The sequence below is a fragment of the Podarcis cretensis genome, assembly GCF_951804945.1.
Source record: "Podarcis cretensis genome assembly, chromosome: 6".
Classification (NCBI taxonomy): domain Eukaryota; kingdom Metazoa; phylum Chordata; class Lepidosauria; order Squamata; family Lacertidae; genus Podarcis; species Podarcis cretensis.
In genome coordinates this window covers 38,909,816-38,932,148 of record NC_137175.1, presented here as the reverse complement: position 1 = coordinate 38,932,148, position 22,333 = coordinate 38,909,816, and the positions used below count along the sequence as shown (strand labels likewise).

General features: G+C 42.4%; 1 protein-coding gene and 1 long non-coding RNA gene across 2 annotated transcripts in view; one reads left to right on the top strand and one right to left on the bottom strand.

The window, feature by feature from the left end:
- Window positions 1–22,333, bottom strand: part of LOC307218106 — a 69,320-nt gene that overhangs the window by 38,883 nt on the left and 8,104 nt on the right. The window lies entirely within an intron of this gene.
- Window positions 8,874–20,498, top strand: HSD11B1 (hydroxysteroid 11-beta dehydrogenase 1). The gene is made up of 6 exons (XM_079979919.1): window positions 8,874–9,457; window positions 10,136–10,266; window positions 13,957–14,068; window positions 16,545–16,730; window positions 17,922–18,065; window positions 19,599–20,498. The coding sequence occupies exons 1-6, from the start codon at window positions 9,370–9,372 to the stop codon at window positions 19,814–19,816; spliced, it is 879 nt and encodes a 292-aa protein (XP_079836045.1). The 5' UTR covers window positions 8,874–9,369; the 3' UTR covers window positions 19,817–20,498.

Sequence of the window (22,333 nt, the reverse complement as noted above, 5' to 3'; positions counted from 1 at the left end):
GTGTAAGGGCAAGGTCTGAGTGCACATGAGGCAGTCATCTTGCTGGTGCTGAGCAGGTTTGGAGTGGCCTGTGCTAGCATGAGATAGCTTCTGAAAACCCCATCTGTGCCACTTCAGGCTTCATGATAGAAGAAAAATATAAAATAAAAGAAACATTTGGATCCCAAGACTTGGCTATTATGCGGATAGTGTCATTATAGGGTTTAGTCACTAGGTGGCACAGAATTTCTTTGTATCTGGCTGGTGTCAGAAGTTTCCTGTGCCTCTCCTGTTCTTCTTGTTTAAGGTGGGGTCGAGTATGTGAGCCCAAGGCTGTGGGACATAGTGGCATTGTGACTTCCAAACAAGTTGCACAGTGCAATGACATGCAACGTGTTTTGTGCTAGATGCTGCAAGGAAAAGAGAGGAGAGCCACGCAGTGGCAACAGTTCCCTGTCTTTTAGGCTATTCAGAACCTAAAGCTGTCGGACTTCCAGTGAAATTTAAAGCATCCCAAATCTGAGACCCAACCGTGAATGTGCTCTCAAGCTTCCTTTACCATGACATGGAATCAACTTGCTTTGGCTAGGTGTGAATAGACAATTCCCCAGGTTTGTGCCTAGCATGTTAAGATCCAGTTTCAACTGCACCCTTTCCCCACAGCTGACACAAAATGTGAAAGGAGAAGAAAGAGACAGATTTGATATACTGCTTTCTGCCTGTTGAAAGTGGTTGAAATATACAAGTATCTTAAACCGCGTGGTATGCTTAAAAAAATCTTTTGGATCAGTGACTCACTCTGCATGAAATCCAGAAACAGGCATTGCCAAAATCTTGTTGATAAGATCTACAGCTACAGTCCTTAATGCACTTACTGTAAAATAGTTTGACTGAAAATAGCTCGAATATTCAAGTGAGAAATGGAGTTCTAGGCAGCCTTTGCCAACTTGATGCTTTCCAGCAATTTTTGAAATATATTTTTAAAAAATTAAAAATTGTCCAGTAGAACCTTAGAGACCAACTAAGTTTGTTCTTGGTATAAGCTTTTGTGTGCATGAAGAAGCGTGCATGCACATGAAAGCTTATACCAAGAACAAACTTAGTTGGTCTCTAAGGTGCTACTGGACAATTTTTTATTTTTTATATATATATTGACTGTGTCAGACCAACACGGCTACCTGCCTGAATCTAGCAGTTTTTTATTATCCAGCCAGCATAGGCTGTAGCTGATGGGCATTGGAGTCTCACTGAGTTTGGAATTCCTTGCTTCAGTAGTGACTTCTTCATGATGCTTTTTTCAAGGGCATCTTGATGTATCTTTTGTCCCAACTGTCTGGACTAGATCTTGGGGTTTTTCCTCATGTTTGACTATGTTTCCCAGCTCAATTTAGAAGATGTTTGTGAAGGATAAAGGAAGCAGCAGGCGTAGTGTGTAGCATACATGTGAGCAGATGTCAGAAGACCAATTGCTTCGTGAAACTTTCTTCTTTTCATTTGATGATAGGCTAAGGAGTGCCCAGGGAGCCGGGTGTTTAACAGCCAGAGACCCCAAGACAGTCATTGTATTGTTCATAAACAACAAAATACCTTTGCTTGATCTATATGGTCTCTGTACATGTGCGGCAGAGTCTTGTTCCATGTCAGAAAGGAAATGAGACCTGCTATGTTTAAACCCCATTGAAGCTGCTAATGAAATGATCTTTACATCAGAGATAAAAATTATGCAGCAAGCTAATGGAATTGGCTTGTCAGTCTTTCTGACAAGCAGTTTCTGCAACTCATAGTCTAATCAATAGAGATACTTGGGAGTAAGTCCCACTAAACTCTGTGAGAGTTTTCTGTTGTTTTCTGTTGCTTCAGCAGAAGTTGTTCTTCCTTATGTCTAGTAAACATACCGCTGCTGTCTGGTACAACAGAAACCAAGTGTGATAGATATTTTGCCAAGATGTTGGGACAAATCATTCTTTGGAAATAAAAAAGCTCATGCAGGCTATTAAGAGGTCCTGCAGTGAAAGGTCTCATTCTGGAGATTCTGTCTAGAGATTAGGAAGAACTTCTTGAAGGTACATGCTGTTCGCCAATAGAACAGACTGTGTCAGAATATAGTGAACTTTTCCTTCATTAGCTGTCTTTAAGTAGAGGCTGGGAGGGCCCTAGCTCAGTGCTTTGCATGTAGAAGTTCCAGTTTCAATCCCAGGTGTAGCTGGAAGTGACTCTTGCCTGAAATCCTGGAGAGCAGCTCATAGTCAGTGTAGACAATACTGAGTTAGATGGCTCAGTGGTCTGATCCACTATCAGGTAGCTTCCTATAATCCTATATCCCTGTGATGGCTACTTGTCAGGGCTGCTGTAGTAGGAGGGTTTGATCCAGTGAATCCAGGAGGTTGAACCAGTTGACCCTTAAGGCAGTGTTTCCCAACCTTGTGCCTCCAGCTGTTTTTGGACTACAATTCCCATCATCCCTTGCCACTGGTCTTGCTAGTCAGGGATGATGGGAGTTGTAGTTCAAAAACAGCTGGAGGCACAAGGTTGGGAAACACTGCCTTAAGGTACCACATGAGCATTTTACATGCAATCACTTTGCCTCTATCAAACTTATTCTTGTACACACAGACCTCTTCAAACCCTTCATGGATGCTTTCCATGCCATTTAAATGGTGAAATCCATAGAATCTTTCTGCCTCAGTTCCCCAGCTGTAAAATGGGTAAAATAAGGAAGGTGCAAATGACTTTGTAAAAAGTGTCCTTCCGTTTCCTACAACTGTGCCAGGGGTGTGGTACCATTTTCAGTCTGAGGGCCACATTTCATTCTGAGCAACTTTCTTGGGGCCACATGCCATTCCTGGGTGGGGCAATGGGTATAAATTTTTACCTTTGTACAACAGCCTAGTTTCTGTATGCACTCCTGCACCCTTCTTACTTCTCTATCTTGTCTCTAAGCAAGAGGACACATTCCAGAGTCAGGAAAACAAAGCAAGGATAATAGCAGATGTAGAGGTTGTGAAGCAGAGACAATGGGGTGTGTGTGTGTGTGTGTGTGTGTGTGTGTGTGTGTGTAGAAACCTCTGACTTTGCATGGCAATGGTAGCATCCATTGCTCTGCTTCTGGTCCTGCCTACCTCCTGGAAGGTGTCCAATACAGTGGTACCTCAGGTTAAGTACTTAATTTGTTCCGGAGGTCCGTTCTTAACCTGAAACTGTTCTTAACCTGAAGCACCACTTTAGCTAATGGGGCCTCCTGCTGCTGCCGCGCTGCCGGAGCACGATTTCTGTTCTTATCCTGAAGCAAAGTTCTTAACTTGAAGCACTATTTCTGGGTTAGCAGAGTCTGAAGCATACGTAACCTGAAGCGTATGTAACCCGAGGTACCACTGTACTGAAATATGGCCCTTGGGGTGAAAAAAGATTCTTCATTACTGTGCTAGAAGGTACACTGTATTTTCCACAAGTCTGTGCTGATTCCTCCAATGCAATGCAAGCCCCTTGAAAATCTTCCCTAGAGGGTTGAGGGTTCCCTAGAATTCCCACCAGAACTGCATGGTATATGGTATAGAGTTGTGTTCTTCGACATTGGGCCCGCAGACAACCCCCTTCATTCCTAAATACCGGCTAAGCTGGCTGCAGGTGATGGGAGTCATAGTCTCCCATCTGGGTACCCAAGGTATAGAGGGCTACCTATATATTGATGAAAGTGGGGTGCCTGGCCTTGCGCTAGTGGAAGCACTTCTACCAGCACAAAGCTACCACTGGCTGCAATGCAATGTGTGGGGTTTTCATAGGAGACCAGTGAAACATATTATCTCCCCCGCTCACCTTCTGAAATGGTGCAGCCCCAAGAGGGTTTGGCCATGAGCCTCCTCTGAATGTTTGAAAGAGCTCATCAAGCCAAAATCAGGAGAGATCAGCCAAGTAGGAGGCGTGCTAATCCCTTATGTAAACAGAAGCACTTGCAGTGGAGAGGAATGATTCAGTGTAGTGCAGCTTGGTGCCAATAATAAAAAAGAGATAATATGTAAGATGACATACAGGAAAAGATATAGGTTTTGGAAGTGTGCTCTTGGCTGTGATGGGAGTACTCATCCTGGGATGGCAGAGTCTTCATTTGATGTGTTTTACTTTAACACTGTATTGAAAAAGGCAACAGGCAAAATCCTGGAAAATACAAACGGGTGTCTACCAGGGATTGGCCCCGATTGCTGTTTCATGGACCCTTCTGTGCTGTTTTCTTAAAAAGCAGTATAATATCACTTTAAATATTCATGGCTCCTCCAAAGGAATCCTGGGAACTGGATCCTGGAAGACCCCTATTCCCTCACAATTCTCAGAGTGATTTACCAATCAATCCCAGTGTTTCCCAACACCTCTCAGCAAACTTTTAATTCCCAGGATTCTTTGATGGCCATGAGTGCTCAAAGTAGCATGATAGTGCTTTCCACATTTGGTGTGGACAGGACCATATCTAGAATTCAAATCATTAGATACTCACAGGTTTCCATAGCAATTTTGAGCGTGGGTGGGTGGGGTGGGCTGGCAGTGGAGGAAAGCATTTTAACTCCACTGCAGTATTTATTAAGCATTTTCCTGTTGCCTTAAAAAAAAAATACAGGGTTGCTGTCAAATCAGGGGTATGAGAACCAGATGCCCTGGATATGTTGTCGAACTAAAACTCCCATCATTCCTTACTAGTGGTCATGCTGGCTGGGGTTGATTGAAGTTGAATCCAACAGCACCTGGAAGGCCACAGACTTACCATATGTGGTATAGGCAAGTGGCCAAAAGCTTAATTTTGTTTTTACGATGGCCTCTTTAGAAAGGAATGACACATTTAAACATCAGCAAATTGGCATGTTCCATACCAAAGGCTGAATTCACTGGACCAGGGTCAGTTTAAAAGAGACACACATCTGTCAGAGCAGAATTGCCATCCTTTTGATGGCTTCATAACTTTAATGCCTTCAAGATGGGCAGAAACTCTTCTCACCACCGTATGTCCTGATCTATCCCCACCCATTCATGCTCTAGTTAGGCAGCTCTGTAACAGTCTTGGGGGGAGAAGGGGGCTGTTCTATGAATAGGTTGTCTGAAAGAGCCCTGAGTTATTTAGTATTCATTTGACTTGGAAGTCAAAGTTATTGACTAAAAGCCACGCTTGAAATCCAAAACTGAGCTACGAGGGAACCACACACAGTACCTGCAAACTCTGCCAGGGTATGAGTCAAAGTTGGGCATTCTTTCATTAGACGGCAGAACTTTAAATTTATGAACTTGAACAAACTCATTAGATTCATCCTGAATTTGCAGTTTTAAAAAATGTGGCCAAGTAACAGAAGAGCTAGTTTCTGCAGTGTGCAGGGGCAGGGGCTCCCCACCACTGGTGTAGCATACAGGTGTTAGATATGACAGCTGTTAATTCCTCATTTATTCACTCATGTAGGTCAAGTGTCTGAGTCTGTGACCTCAAGGTTAGAACAAGAAAAGGAGGAGAGTCACAGGAAAGCTGAGAATTTCCCTGCAAAACAAGGACTCATTATATAACTGAAAAGCCACACAAAAGGTTGGCTGTGTTTGTAAGAGCAATTGCCTCCCACTTCCGCAGAGTGCTGAGTTCAGTTTAGCACAACGGGATGTGCAGGTGATAAGCATTTTTAAACATCCGGCTCTGTTTAAATGTCTATTAGGAAGTGGGGAGGGGGTTGCTGCTGCTGCTACTGCTGCTTCTTTTGGAAAATCTTTTCCTCACCGCCAATGGGTAGTTGAGAAATAAACACTGCAGCAAGCAAAATCTGTGTAATATAACAGTTGCAGAACAGACTGCTGTGGGGGTGTGGAAGGGGAAAACCAACTTTCATTTTTTTTTTTTTTTGTCCCATTCATGGTCTGTATAACAAGGTGGGATCATACAGCTCAGCATGTGATGGCTATTCAAAAGTTGACTGAATGGCAGCTCTAATCATGTGGAAGTTCAGTCACTAAGTAACCTCTTGACTATATGATGAATCAAGCCTGACCGCACTTCCTAATGTTGGAAAGCAGTGTTCAATATGAAATTATGGAGCTTAGCAGAGAGCAAGTCTTGCCTGAAGCTTCACTTCTTCTGCAAAGGTAAGCCCAGTCTCGCTTATCTTCTAGTTCTTCAAGAGTGTCAACAAGCTTATGAATTGAGGTGGTCCAATAAGCACTGTGTAATTTGACTTTCAAAAAGCCTTTGACAATTTGTCACTTTTCAGACCTTCTGGAACTTACATCATTTGATAGAAAAATAGGAAGCTAATAATGAGCCTGATCCATTACTGGCAGCGGTTCAGCATTTCAGGCAGAGGGCATTCCCAGTCCTACCTGTAGACGTCAAAGATTGAAACCGGGACCTTCTGCATGCAATTTTTGTTTCATAATATCATGGCTCATAATTTGTTGGCTTTTATTACCAGGAGCTGGCAATTATTGCTATTGAGATGATCCCAAGACAGAGTAAACTGCAGGTATTCATTAACTATAACCATCACTGCAGCCCCCTAGATAAGAATAACTTTGCAACTAATGATTGAATGGAAATTTGCACCCTTTGCTTTGTTTTTGGTAGTGTTACCAGTGCCTTGCATCTCTCTCTCCCTCTGATACTCTATTACTACTTGGCTGCTATGCCATTGGGGATTTGCACCAAGAACAGATACTTCAGGGTTAACTTTTCAGTGGCTTATTTTTTGAGTGAGAGGATACATTGCTAAGTTCCCCCTTTCCTAATTGTTTTTTAAGTTGATTCTAGCAGTCAAGATTCCAGAGCCTGCATAGACTGTGGGAGAGATGCCCATTATACTAGAACACTTCAACATCATCAAACTGCTGCCAACAATGTTTCCTGTGGAACACTGGTTTTAATCTTGTGTTATTCCTCCAAACACAGATGTTCAGGATCCTGTTAGGTGATTCTTAGCCCAACTGGGGTCATGCCTAGTCTATAAGTACTATGGCATCATGCCCAGAACGTCACGTAATGAGATGTACTCTACTGTTCTGTACTATCCAGGAAGATTCTCTGAAATAGATCTAAGCAGTAGGTAATTTAAGATGACACCTGTTATATAAGAGCTGAATTGTCATTACTAATTCCTAGTGTACAGAGACCTTAGAGGCTTTTTAGTTTACATTTAATTTCTCTCTCTTATTAAAAAATGGCTTAAACATCCTTTAAAAATTGGATCTAGTACACCCAATTTGAGTCACACAACTCAAACAGATTTATTTTTTGTTGTGTGTGCGTATAAAATTTGTTGTATATATTTCAACAATCCTAAAGTTTAAGAGTTAGTAGCCCAGATGTTGTAAAGGTTGAAGAAGGTAACAGTGGTTACCCAGACCCCCTTACTGGTTGCGAAGAGGCCCCCATAACAGTTCAAGCTTCAGAGCTCCAAAAATGTAGGTCTACCACTATAAAGGTAAATTGGTATCCATTGCTCTACCCAACACTGGCATGTGGCCCCTGGAAAGTTACAGGGGCTGAAGAAGCGCCCCCACACTTGCCTTACAGGATCTCTGACATGGAAGGCTGAGGCCACCCAGTGTCTGATATGGACCCCCTGCTTCTGCCACCTCCCTTTGCTGCAACAGTGTCTACTTTGCTTTCCTTTTCCCATAGGCATGGATGGCAGCAGTTCATTTATAAGCAACATGTACGCAGCCAGGACTTTTTTTCTGGGGGTACACAGGGGAACGCATCCACCTAAACATTTTGTGAATCTAAATTTGGCCTCATTGAGGGGCAGTATTTCAATATAAGTAGGAAAATGACAGCGCCCTAAACATTTTCTTAGAAAAAAGCACTGTACAGCATATACGCTACGGTGTGTGTGTGTGTGTGTGTGTGTGAGAGAGAGAGAGAGAGAGAGAGAGAGAGAGAGAGAGAGAGAGAGAAACTATTTGTCTTTTATTACCTTAATAACGCCAAATGTTGAGAATCAGGCTGGCTCTTTTCTGCATAACTCTGCCTCCTCATCTTCATCTAGAGCTCCTTCATTAGTCATACTGGTCATGCTAGTCACTTTTGGCACTGACTTTGAAAAAGATTAAAAAGAAAGAGAGAGAAGCACAAGGGGTTTTTTGTATGTTCCAGTATGTCTTGGAAGAATCATATAAACATACAAAGTTGCCCCATAGCTGACTGGTCCGACAGTGGTACTCCAGGGTCTCCAACAGAGGTTGTTCCCAGATCTTTGTGGGTGGAGAAACCGGGGATCGAAAAGATTCCGGCATTGCAGGGGGGTGGACTAGATGTACAATCTTTGGGGTGGTATGTTCTGGGCCCATATCACCAGTTGCTTCATTTTCATCATGGAAAAGCCATGCACCTAGTGTATGAAGAACAAAATGGCACACAACACAGTGCTGCTAGTGAACCTAACGTGGTTCAGTCATTGGCACCACAATTGCACTGGATGCAGTGCTGAGTTCATTGGCAACTTGAATCTTTGACTGGTCCATAGCTGCGCAGGCACTGGGCGTCACATGAACACCATGGTACAATTAGGGCGGATCTGGCTCACAAATCTGTATTAGAACACATTCAGAGTCAGAGGCCCACGACTGTAAAGTGGGGATTAACATATCTTAGAATGGCTTACTCTGTGGTATCAGAAAGCATAAACAGCACCACGTAATGCCAATGATGAATATGAAGTTTTGAAATATTCTACTAATTATGGGCATAAAAGTACTTTGGAGACTGATAACAACTCTGCGAGACTGTCAAGAGTTCCAAAAAGGATCTGAAAACTCACAGCAACACGTTTGTTGGCTCAGCTTCCCAAACATGTGCAACTTAGTCATGTCCACCCATTTGCCCTGAATCCCTGATATTATAACAACAACACCCTCTGCTTCTGCACTTCAGTCTCTGCAAGCTCTTTGGGGTGGAAGTCATAAGCTTCTTGCACTTGAGCCTTGTGCTGTGTGGGGTCTATGCCTGGCAGATGTTAAACAATGATATTTTTTATAAAAAAAATTAGCCCACCTGGAGTAGGCAGCCTGGGATCTTCTCTGAAGTGAAACTTGATGCTTTTCAGCAAAGACACACCTCTTTCAGGGTGTTGTGCAAATTTCTCTATTTTAACCGTAGGGACAGGAAATATGAAATGGGACAGCCAGGATCCAAAGATCACGTAGGCCGAAGTTTATCAACTCTTGACAAACAGTAAATTAGAGGCTTGTGATGGAGCTGTTGCCACGAGTACCCTGAATTGTCAGAAGGTTGGACATTTGGGCAAGTTGCTGCCTCTATGCTACCAGGTTTTTGCAGCATAGACATTGCTCCCTCTGTCTGGAACAGCTCTGCAGGGCTTTTTTTCCCCTCCTCCTCCTTGCTTCTCATGCTTGATTATTTCCTGACTCTGCAGTGGGATGGGTCTGCTGCAAAAGATTCTGGTTCTTTTTGCAGGACTGATCTTGGCCTTCTTTTTTTATTCGGGAAATGAAGACTTTAAGCCGGGTAAGTTGTTGTTGTTTTTAAGTAAAGACATTTTAAAATAAAAGCAGGGGGGAGACGGAGGGGGAGAAAGAGAAAGGAGTCACACTGGAATGGTTTTTATACAGGAACTGGTGCAAGCCTAAAACGAAACATGTCTGGGCGTTGCTTGCATTGCCGATAATAGAAGGCTTTGCTTGGCAAGCCTTTGAAATACATCATGCAACAGGCAGGGCTATTTTTTTTTCTTCCTGCAAACAGGTGTGGTTAGGAGGCTTGCCATTTGGATTCTCCAACAGCCTTTCATATTCTGTCTATTTCGAAAAGGATTGGGCTTTCTTTAAAGTTGCTTAATTGTACAATTGCTTCAAAAACTTCAAGAAAGCTGAACGTATGAAGTGGCTTGAAAAAGAAATGCATGTTCATGTTTAATTAGAGTAAAATAACAACAACAACAAAAATAAATGGCTGTCTTGGCATTCTGCATCCTTTTTGGAATGTTAGCAATTCTTATGACTGCTGGTTTCTTGGGAGAAGAATGCAGATTAGACTGGAAGATTGTTTGGACTGGGCAACTGATCGGCAGGCAGAAATGGCTGTTTCTCTTCTTGAGCTTCTTGCCCTTTTAGAGACTGATTTAGGATTGGGTGGTGTGTTTAATGCGATCTTTATAAATGGCTGTCCCTATATCTTGCTCTCCAGAAATGCTGAAAGGGAAGCGTGTGATTGTTACTGGGGCAAGCACTGGAATCGGTGAGCAGATGGCATACCACCTGGCACGCATGGGCTCCCACATACTGATCACTGCGCGAACAGAAGCCAAGCTCCAGAAAGTAAATGTCATATACTCATATATGCATGCCTTTTACTGGGCATGCTTCTGTAGAGTCACCTGCACACACAGGTGATAGATAATGTGTAACCCCATGAATGTAAAATTCATATTTATGTGCATTGGGATAAACATTCACATACGGGTGACGATAAATTGCCAAACCTGACAGGAAGGAAGGGAGAGTTGTACGCTTTACTAAAATTCAGATTTATATAAATTTATTTATTTCCAGATGCAATTTAGGTTTTGCAGTTTTACCACCAGCAGAGTGTGAATGCATGTCTCAATTTACAGGAATATCAATTTACAGGAATATCAATGCATTTGCTCATAAAAATGGAAGAGAGAGGCAGTAGGTGCCGTTACAGAAGTGTGACTCATGGGAAAAGGGATCCACATATAAGGGCATTCAAAAATTATGAAAGAAAAGATAAAAATTTGGAGAATTCCTGGTGGGTTGCATGCAGGCCTTTTCTTGTGCTTACATTACTTTCAGGTTGGTTATGGGATGTTTCTGAGCATTTTTTCCCTTTCATTCTGCAAATCCTCTCTCCAGTGGTCTGTACTCTGCAGCATTCCTGGGTGCCTGCATTTCCTGAAAAAGCCATGATGTCCTTGGCTGCACTTTTCTGTAAGCATGGGAAAGCGGGGAGGCTCCTGGCAGCTATTGGCTGTTGTTGTTTGAAAAGTAAAGGGTTTTAATTTTATTTTTTCCTTTTAAAGAAACCATTGAAAAATGATTTTTAAAGGACTTCCTTCAAAAAACGAAACAAAAAAACACCAAATCAGTGATCACACTGTTCTCTGTGCCTTGGCAGCGAGCCCTCCTGGCTTCCTATGTTTCAATTCAAACTCAGAGGAAAAGATCATGCAGTAACATCCCCCCATGGGCCTTTACCAGATCAGGAAGTGCAGGCTGCTGGGAAGACTGTGGAGCTCTGGAGAAACATTTCATGGAAAGAAAAACACAAGACGCACCCACAGCCACTTTGCAGTGATAAGATAAGCCTGACCCCTCATCCACTCAAATTCTAAATCCTAAAGTGAGAAAGAGGCGGGATGGTGGAAGTCTCTTCTGCAATGGAAGAATACTTTTTCAGAACCTGAAGAACAGAGAGTTCAGTACACAGCACTAGGAAAAACCACCCAAGGGTCACCATGCATGTCAGTAATGACAAACAGCAGTGTGAGAAGCACAGATGTGGGAAGATTATTGCCCTAGAGTGGAAAAAGAAACAACCCAGGAGGTTTTATAGACAATAGACAATAGCAACCCACACAGTGACTTGAAATGCTGGAACTCAACTCCATTTGTTCCTATTTGCACCCTTAGCCAGGCAAGAAGAGGCAGTGTGTATTAGGTTCATTAAGGGCCACAACTTTATTTGTATTTTATACAACAAATTCACAGTGAGACTGGAAGCTGTGCAGCCCTAAGGCCTGCCCCTCCTAACCTGAATTGTTCACATTGCTCCCGACATACACATATTTGTATGCAACGTCGCCTAATATCTTTTCAAGGATTTTCTCCCAACATTTTAGAGCATTCGGGCTCACCCTGCCATGATCACACAGAGCTGTGGGCATTGCCTCTGCTTCGCTTCTGGCCACTAAGCCAAGCTGATGAAATTGCACTGTCTGAGTAGAGAACAGGGCATTGGCAATGCCATTATCCAATTCTGGGACATGGCAGGCAAGAAGCTGTACTTTAAATATAAGGCACCATAGTGTAAATGACTTCACCAAACCCTTCTGATTTCAGAGTTAGAAGATTAACAACATGCCCTTTTGCAAGATTGTCAAGCCAGAAATGGGACATGGAGTTGGCGAACAATCAGACACTGCCATCATTTCAAAGAATTCTAAAAATATGAGGTCCTGTGATTGCATGTTAGAGCGGGATGGGAATGCCTATTGGCCTGCTTCTTGGTTGGTTTCCTTTGCCATTAATCCAGGCGTAGGCAAACTCAGCCCTCCAGATGTTTTGGGACTACAACTCCCATCATCCCTAGCTAACAGGACCAGTAGTCAGGGATGATGGGAGTTGTAGTCCCAAAACATCTGGAGGGCTGAGTTTGTCTATGCCTGCATTAATCTATCCCTTCTTGAGACACATTAAGTTTAACAACATCCAGCAATATCAGTCCTTGGACCCTTATGCTCCACAAGTAGCTATATTTTCCCAAAACCCCAGTTGCGCTAGAACAACTGTTTACAGGGGGAGTTAACCACCAAGGACGCAGGGGGTTAAGCCTGGGACCTTTTGCCAGTGTAATCTGTGCATTAGCACTGAGCCAATGCCTGCTTGGAGCTGTTAGGATAGTGTTGGTACAGCCAAAGTCTTGCAGCACAGGAGGGGGGGAAACCTCTTTGCCAGCAGCGCCCAACTTGCTCCATCACTCACTGCAAAGTCAAGGAAGAAGGGCTGGTGAGGGGTGGAGTGATTCCTTCATTGCTGTGGCTTCGGCCTTGAAGCTGGTGTGCCCACTTGCATGCATGCATCTGCATGTCTAGTGTCGAGCTTGCTTCTTTCTGGCACGGGCGCACTGCCTTTCTTCCAGCCACTCATGGGAACACAGGAAGTTGCCACTGGTCCATCTAGCTCAGCACTGTCTCCATCAAGGTTAGCCAGCATGGAGCCCTTCAGATCATCCTTGAACATCCATCATCCTTGAACATTGGATGATGGGATCTGTAGCCAACAACATCTGTTGGGGGCAGCACATTGACTACCCCAGCTGTTGTTCAACTACAACTCCCATCATCCCTCACTAGCAGGACCAGTGGTCGTGGATGATGGGAATTGTAGTTCAAAAAACAGCTAGAGACCCAAGTCTGGGAAACCCTGCACCAGACCTTCAGCCTAGCAAGTTTTGGCAGAAGTGGGTCCAAGCTAGGGATCTTTATCTTTGTACACTGACTGAATTACTTAACAGAAAAAGTAACAAAGCCTATGATAGGGTTAACTACTGCAACTACGCCAGCACTCTACGCTTAGTACATACTTATGCATCACCTTTGCTTAGATTTTAATAGCCTTTATATTTAAATTGTTTGTTATATTGTAAAGAAGAATGCAAAAACTAGATACTAGAGAGCCAGTGACACTTACAATTAAGTGGAATAATGAAGAGAATTTTCCACCTGCCCTGATTATAGAAAATCCAATGGTCTCCTGAATATTGTTGCAGACTTTAAAATGCAGCTCTTGCTCAATACAAAATATGGTCATGATTACAGACACATTTTTAGGACTTCCAATACATTTGTAAAAGCAAGCTAGAAGCCTGACATGGCTGTGACAGCAGCTGTTGCAGTGACACCAGTAAGGGATAAAGTTCTAAAGCCAGAGCCCATACCCAGAATTTGCAAGTTCATTTTAAGAATGTTCAAGCCCATTTTGCTTCATTTTGATTTTTACAAATGAGAAATTTGGTGTTCTTGCAGCTGGAAACTTTGATGAAGCTGCTTTTTCCATTGGAAATTCCCCACTAATAATGCTGACCCTTTAAGCACACAGCCTCCACCCCACCCCCGAAAAAATGTTGTGCTCAGAGTATTCTGGTAAGCTGAACTAGCCAGCTGTTTCCTTGCAATGCTGCATAGCATAGGAATTTAATTTGCTGGGATGCAAAAGGGGCTGAAAGGGCAACGAGCCTCCAGAATTCTCCTTTCCTCTTTGTTTCAGGTGGTTGCTCAGTGCTTGGAGCTGGGGGCAGCATCTGCCAGCTACATAAATGGCAGCATGGAAGACATGGCATTCGCTCAGTCTGTGGTGAAGAAAGCAGAGGAATTGTGGGGTATGCTTACTTTATAAGGACATCAGAAGTGCTTTGCTGGATCAGACCAAAAGCCCATCAAGTCCAGGGCCCTGTTTGCCACCAATAATAATAATAATAATAATAATAATAATAATAATAATAAAAAATAATACCTTTATTGTCAATGTACAACCTGTGTACAATGAAATTAACCGAGTCTCCCCCCCCCCCGACAAACACTCAATCTCATTGCATTCTGTGTGCTTGTCACACAACACACCAACCCTGAATGTCAGTTGCACTATATTATTTTCCATTCAGCAGCCTAACAGCCCATGGATAGAAACTGTTTTTTAGCCTGTTGATATGACTGATTAAACTTCTATATCTCCTACCCAAAGTTAGAAGATTAAAGAGGTGCTGGCTGGGGTGTGAATCGTCCCTGAGAATTTTTCTTGCTCTCCTAAGGCAACGATCCCTTGCAATGTCATCTAGCGGGCTCAGGGGACAGCCCGTGATATCATGTGCTGTGTTCACCACCCTCTGTAAAGACTTTGTGTCCATGGCTGTCAAGCCAACGTACCACACTGTGATACAATATGAGAGGACACTTTCTATTGTGGACCAGTAGGAGGTCATCAGCTGTTGTTTAACATTGTTCTTTTGCAAGACCCTGAGACAATCGAGTCTCTGTTGGGCCTTCCTAACCACCTGAGTTATATTGTTTTTCCAAGTGAGGTCTTCACTAAGGTAAACTCCCAGGAATTTAAAGGAAGAGACTCTCCCCACACCAAATACCCATAGGGAGCTCATATGCAGGACATGAAGATAATAGCCCTCTCCCACTCATGATCTCATCAATCAATATTCAGGGGTAGACTGCCACAGAACCTGGAGCTTCTACACAGCCATCATAAATTGATAGCCTTATCCTCCATAAGGGATTGTTTGGTCACCTTTTAAAGCTGTCCAGGTTGGTGATCATTCATCACTACATCTTGTAGCAACAAATTCCAGAAATTAATAGTGGAAAGTTTAGTGGGTCAGAGCAATGCAGAAAACTCAACCCTGCCATCAAGTGCCTCGCAACTCACTCCTGCTGTATGTCTGTCCACACTGGCGCAGCACCTATGGGTGCTTCCAGGAGGTGTTTATTGTGGGATGAGCACTCCCTGTAGCTGCAGATTTTTCACAGCATCCACATTGGCACCAGTGCCAGCCTGTTCTCCTCTATTTAATCTAAGTGCATCCTTTCTAAGGAAAATAAAACCTGTTACCAACATCGTTAGAATATTAAGGCCCTGTGTGGAAGTGCTGTGTATTATGAGTAAAGAAGAATCCCAAAATCATCCCTGTAAAAGCGTGGGAGGATAACGGACAAAACACTGGAATGCAGTGCTTATCTGTATTCCCTGTAATATATGAATGAATAAAATATTCCAGGGGAAAGGCAAGTTTGGAAGCAACCTGAATCTCACACATTCACTCAATTTGAAGAGATTCTTCTAAACCTGCTCCTCACAGTCCACTTGGATTTTCACTATGCTGAATACCGTAATTTGGTATCATTCACAACCTTGGTCACCGCAATGCTCACCCTGACTCCAAATCATAATAATGTGTTCCAATAGAACTCCTTGGTGGAACACTAGACTACTTACTCCCCTGTTTTTGTTAAAACTAATTAACACATACTACTATGCTGTGGCTTTGGTGAAGTACTTAATCAAAGAAAAGATGTCCTGAAATCTTCAGTTCCAAAATGGCCACTACCATAGTAATATAAGCATCACTCATTAACCTGATAGAGAAAGCTAGTCCGAGTTCTGCTATGCTATTAAGTGCTCTTAAAGCTTTCCAAAGCTTTCCAAAGCTTTAAGCTCTGTTTTTGATTCTCATGGGCTGCAACTCTGTGAATCAGGAATGTGGAGCCTTCTGGCCCAGTATGACCCCAGTTGCTCACACTCACCAAACCATTTTGCAGAAGCTTTTGTGACATGATTGCATGGCTGACACACTGGGAACTGAACCATGGACCTCCCTAGCTAGAAGCACACAACTGGAAGTACTCCAAATCTACCTGAAGAGTTTGGCTCCAGTGTGAAGTGTTAACAGCCTTATATGCCCTGAATCAGGCACAGGCTTGTACGGAGCATCATAACTCACTGAAATATAGATGGCCTGATAGAAAACCTTGCCCAGCCTTACCTCTGCTGCAGATCAGAGCTAGATCACACCCAGGAAAATGTGAATCATTGCTTCAGGGTTGTCATTCTAACATTGTTTCCTTGAGATAACAAGCCTGTTGCAAGCACAAGCTGAGTCCAGAAACTCTGGACCAAACGCATGAAAAAATGGCAGTGACACAGCTGAGTCCTTCAGTTAGGCACCTCAAGTTATGCAGACACATGGGTCGGAACCAGGCATTCAAGTATCTCTTCTTTTAGAAATTAAACAGCATTGCTAGGATAGCTGATCAAGACAAACAATTCTAACAACCCTTTTCTGTTTTTAGGAGGTCTAGATATGCTTATTCTGAATCATGTTAGCCCTGCCTTCTTAAGCTATTTCAATAGTGATGTTGCGTATATGCAAAAGGTCCTGAATATCAATTTCTTAAGCTACGTGACCATGACAGTTGCAGCTCTTCCCATGCTTAAGAACAGCGGAGGAAGCATCGTAGTGGTTTCATCCTTGGCAGGTGAGTACAAACAGCATTTGTGTGAAGTAGCTCTCAACTCTCAGCCCTCAGAGCCTTAGAGCTCCTTAAAACATTTCTGATTTTCCTGCTATGATAGCTGTGCATGTTGATGACTGCGAACATATATGACTGCACACTCAGCTGGTTGCAGCTTCCAATTGTGACACCCTCAGCCAACTCCAAAAAAGATCACGTGTGCTGATCAACTCACATCTTTAATGTGTTTTCTTACCTGAAATGCTCCCATTAATGAAAAAAACCATCTCTGAGCTGCTCACCTTGTTAAGCAATAGCAAGGCTAAGGAATTTTCCATAACAGTGATTCTGGTGACTGTTCTCCTTTGTAGGGTGCAAAACAAACCCGGTGTGAATTATATGGATGGGTCTACTCAATTCTTCCATTGGCAATTCTGCAAGGATGGCTTCTAGTCCCTTCACCTCTCTCTCTGCTTGTGAGACAGGCCAGGGGCTAATTTTTGAATGTCTCCTGCCACTGCTCAGGGAACGGTATTCAAGTGTTCTACTATTGGTATCTCAATTGAATTTCATATATTCATAATAATCCTCATAGCAGCTTTACCCTAGCACAGGGGACGGGACTCTATAGTCCTCCAGGTGTTGCTAGACTACAACTCCCATCAACCTTAGGTCCCGGTCAGGATGGCTAAGGGACAGGGATGGTGGGAGTTGTAGTCCAGCAACCTCTGGAGGACTAAACTTTCTCCACTTGTGCCCTAAGCATTTGACAGGATCTCTGGGTCACAGTCCGGCAGCCTTGTGCTTTTATTAAGTGTGGTTCTGTACAATTCTTCATTGCATTTCTATCAGAGTGTTTCTGTTCTGCTTTAAAATTTCACAGGCTATAATCAGAGTTGCAGATAACTGCTAATATACAAAACAGCCCTATAGAGGGGGTGGGGAGGGAGAAACAGTTCATCTTGAGAGCTTTGAAAGATATGCAATATCTTCTTTTAAATTCTCACAAGGTCCAGTTATGCCATAAGTTCAAGTTTCTGAGTGCTTACATAACTTGGAAACATTTTATAAACAAAATAATAAGTAAACAAATGGAAGCAGGAAGGGGAAAAATATCTCTCACAGAGATGCAAGCAATGCTGGTTTTACTTTGCCACCTGCAGGATTAAAGTGGAATTCACCCATGACTGTACTATTGCTATACTGTATTTGCAGGCAAAGTTGCATTCCCATTCACTGTTTACTATTCTGCAACAAAATTTGCCCTGGATGGGTTTTTCAGCACCTTGAGGCAAGAATTTGCCATGAGGAACACCAACGTTTCCATCACACTCTGCGTCCTTGGACTCATCGATACAGGTACAATTTAACATTTTGAAACCTGACTATAAGGACCTGGCTTTCATTGGCAGGTTTGTGCTGTGCTCAAAATCCTTCAGATCTCAACTTCAACAACGTGAACGTAAATATGGATCGTTTGTTTATTGCCTTTTTTTCTAATCTAAAACACCATAAATTGTAATGCCATGAAATTGCCAAGAAACGTCTTCTCAAGTAGGGCTTGCCCATAAATTATGTTTGGACAGTGAAGCCAATGGATAAGGCGTGCAAATTGCTTCTGAAGTGAATATGCAAACTTTTGCATTAATGATGAAGTGTTATTTCTAACTCAAAAGCCTCCATTTGCATCAGTTCTTCTCTATATATCATATATTATTTAGAAGAGAAGGAACAGTGCTGAAGAGAAGAGGGCAATGTTTAACGGTACATTTCTAGGTCTGGAATTGACTGTGAGCTTTCCTTCCCTCCAAACCATGTGAGCTTCTTCGACTTCCTTTTACATAGAGACCCTTTTACATAAACACACACTTGCACATGCAATGGCACAAAGACACAAGAGTTACCATTGGAAACAGCCAGCACATGTAACTCAAAATTCCTGAGAACTTGAAAGAGTGATTTCTAACAAATCACTTGTCTAATGCACAAGTTGTAGGGATCCACTTGGGCAAAACCATGACCGGATGGCAACCACCACAAGCTGTAATGTTTCATCCTATGAAGGCAGTACCAAATATGGTCTACGGTACACTCCTGATGTGGAAACTGCCATTGCAATTAGTCATCTGAATTCCTCTGAAATAGTCTATTCTCACATACCACCCCCACACACTTGGAAATTCAGTGATGCACTACAGTGGTACCTCGGGTTAAGTACTTAATTCCTTCCGGAGGTCTGTACTTAACCTGAAGTACCACTTTAGCTAATAGGGCCTCCTGCTGCTGCTGCGCCGCCGGAGCACAATTTCTGTTCTCATCCTGAAGCAAAGTTCTTAACCTGAAGCAATATTTCTGGGTTAACGAAGTCTGTAACCTGAAGTGTATGTAACCTGAAGCGTATGTAACCCAAGGTACCACTGTATTTAGTGGAAACAAAACCAGGCAAAGTTTCTTATCAGCTCCACTAGACTGCAATCCTTTACACATTTATCTGAGGCTGAGCCCCATTAAACCTAATGGGGTTTACTTCTGAGTAGATAGGTATAAGCAGGGGTAGGCAATCTAAGGTTGGATGTGGCCCAATCGTCTTCTCAATCCGGCCCGCGGATGGTCTGGGAATCAGTGTGTTTTTACATGAGTAGAATGTGTCCTTTTATTTAAAATGCATCTCTGGGTTATTTGTGGGGCATAGGAATTCATTCATTTCCCCCCCTCCCTCCCCCCCAAAAATATAGTCCTGCCCACCACATGGTCTGAAGGATGGTGGACCAGCCCACGGCTGAAAAAGGTTGCTGATCCCTGGGTATAATTCACTCTGCCCAGTAGGCACTTGTTGACTGACTTCTTGAACAGAGGGTACCTACTTAACTCGAGCTCCTTTTCTTCCCTTAGAAACGGCCATGAAAGCAATTTCTGGAGTGGTCCAGATCTCTGCAGCACCAAAGGAGGAATGTGCACTGGAAATCATTAAGGGAGGAGCCCTGCGCCAAAGGGAGATTTATTATGAATATTTATCTACAAGAATCCCTTTATTGATCCGGGACTGGGCTCCAAATCTCCTGGATTATATCATTCAGAGGAGTTATAACGTTGAAAAACTGAAAGATTAACTGCTCTTTAGCTTTTCTTATTTTATATATTAGCCACATTGAGTCCCTGTCAGGGAAAAAGGCGGGGTATAAATAAATATAATAGCACCTAGAACTTAAGAGCACTGAGAACTTAGTGTACTTGGAAATAAAGCTCTGCCCAAATTTCAGATTTGGCACCCACATACAAAAATCAAATGTGAAAATTTGACGTCTTTGGGGTTCATTTTTGACAGAGCTAGTTTTGCTGATAAAAAGGTAAAGTTATAGGTCTGTATCCAAAGATGTCACTCAACTGACTGTAAGTCTTCCATTGACAGAGGAGGGAAAGGAGGGCTTTTTATGACAGCACCCCCTCTCAATCTGCATTCCCCCTCCCAATCTGCTGTGAGACCCTTCAGAGTAGATTTAGGGAGGCATGGGGATTAGAAGAAGGAAATTGATTTCCTTACTATATCACTTATGGAAGCCTTGTTGTCAGTTGAGAAACGGCGATTGATACATCCCATGAGGTTTTGCACTTTAAAAAATAAACCAACAGAGAAACACTGAACTACCTAAATCCATATTTGAAAATGTTGTAAAAAAAAATGTGTCAGGGAAATATAAAGTTGATTTCTTGCAAGAAATTGTCTCCAAAATTTTAGCTCTAGCTGCCCAGAATGGGTACAAGGAGACGTAAAATTAAAGCTATATGTAAATATGTCCAGTTACAGATAGGTAGCCGTGTTGGTCTGCCATAGTCAAAACAAAAAAATTCCTTCCAGTAGCACCTTAAAGACCAACTAAGTCAGTTCTTGGTATGAGCTTTCGTGTGCATGCACACTTCTTCAGATACCTTCAGATGCACACTTCTTCAGATATAAATATGTCTTTATATTGCTTTCCCTCCTCCCTCCAGAAAAAAGACATTATTTCATTTTTAAAACCTGATCTTTAAAGTTATAACATAGATATTATGCTACTGACTATATTAAGGGATGGTTTTGTATTTATGGCCTTTTAAGCAATGTTTTTTGTGTATCCAATGGCTCCCCCATCTGGTGGATTAGATTCACAGGCGACACATTGATCTGAACACATGCCAGCCAGCTGAAACTAGGGCATGGCAGCTCTTGAAACCATGCTGTGCTTTAATATATTGCTTCTGCGTAAGAATTGTCTACTTTTAAAACTACTGTTATATAATCTTGTTGGTTTATTTGAAGGGGGGGAAGCAAGTTACACCACAGTTCAGCAATATTCAGGAAAACCTAACTGTAAATATGAGAAAATACTCTATTTGTCGCACAGCCCCCACCACTCTGGAATGCCCTCCCAGTAGGGATTCCTGTATTTGAGCCCTACTTATTTTAGCCACTGTTCATTAGGTTGGCAATGTTCCTGATGTTACTATGATTTATCTTTGTCTAGATTTGTCTCTAACCGTTGTTAAATAGCCACGTGGCATCTTGATCTCAAGCTATCCTCTCCTCTCCAGAGAGTAAATATCATTATTAGGAAATGCACCTTATTTCAGAGTATTCTTGTCCCAGCAAATAGGCTTCCTATTCAGAGATTCAAATGAAGTAATTCCTATGGAATCCCGGTTTCTGTCCCCTGAATGACCAATATCTCATTCAAAGACTGACATTGCTTCTTAAAGTATTACTTAATTATATTTGAAAAGAAAATGCAATGCTGCTTAATTTACGCCTAATTTCAAGGTGTTTTGCCTTTGATTATCTCTCATTCAGAAAGATTGTAACCCTCACTGTGAAGTCCAGAAACCATAAGGGGAAAGAGCACAGTTTTTTGATTCTCAGAAATATTAGGCATCCAGCAGTTTTTGTTCTGTCCCATTTCTCCTAAAAGCTCAGCATGAGAAATGAGCTGTACTGAAAACACAGCTCTTCTCATTTTATTGTATCAAAGGCTTAGCTTAGGCAAATTGTTAGACTTGCAACCTGAAAGCATTGCTCATCAGGAAACAAAATTATTTTAAGCTTCTCCAACTGAGACTGCGGAGAAATGAAGACAAATTGTTGGGCAAAGCTTGCTATTTGAACCCAGATGAACACAGAGCCAGATGAATCAGTGCAAAAGGGATTGATGCATGGGTTCATGGCAAAATGTGAAGGATTTTAAAGAAGAAGGGAAGGCCTAGAAAATGAAAGTGTTTGTTCTGTTGTCCCCCGGCACAGTAAAATCAATACAAGTTTGAAGCTGTACAACTATGGTTTGTCTTATTGGTGAGGTCAGAGGTGAGAGGCATATGTTGCCTTCTGACACCATCAAAACAAATAAAACCTCAATTTGGTGGCAACCTGGGAAAATTTCCTGTCTGCTGTACAGGCATGGAGGAGAAACTTGATTAGCCAAACTTACCCGATTCTCACTCTCTGAAATCATTTGCAAACTAAAACACAACCATGCTTCAAAATTCACACTTTCCAAATTTTGTGGTGCAGTTCTCCAGCTAAGTAATGTGTACAAAAATGCACATAGTAGGGTAAAGTCTGAATAACAATACATCTATTGGTGAAAATAAGATACAAA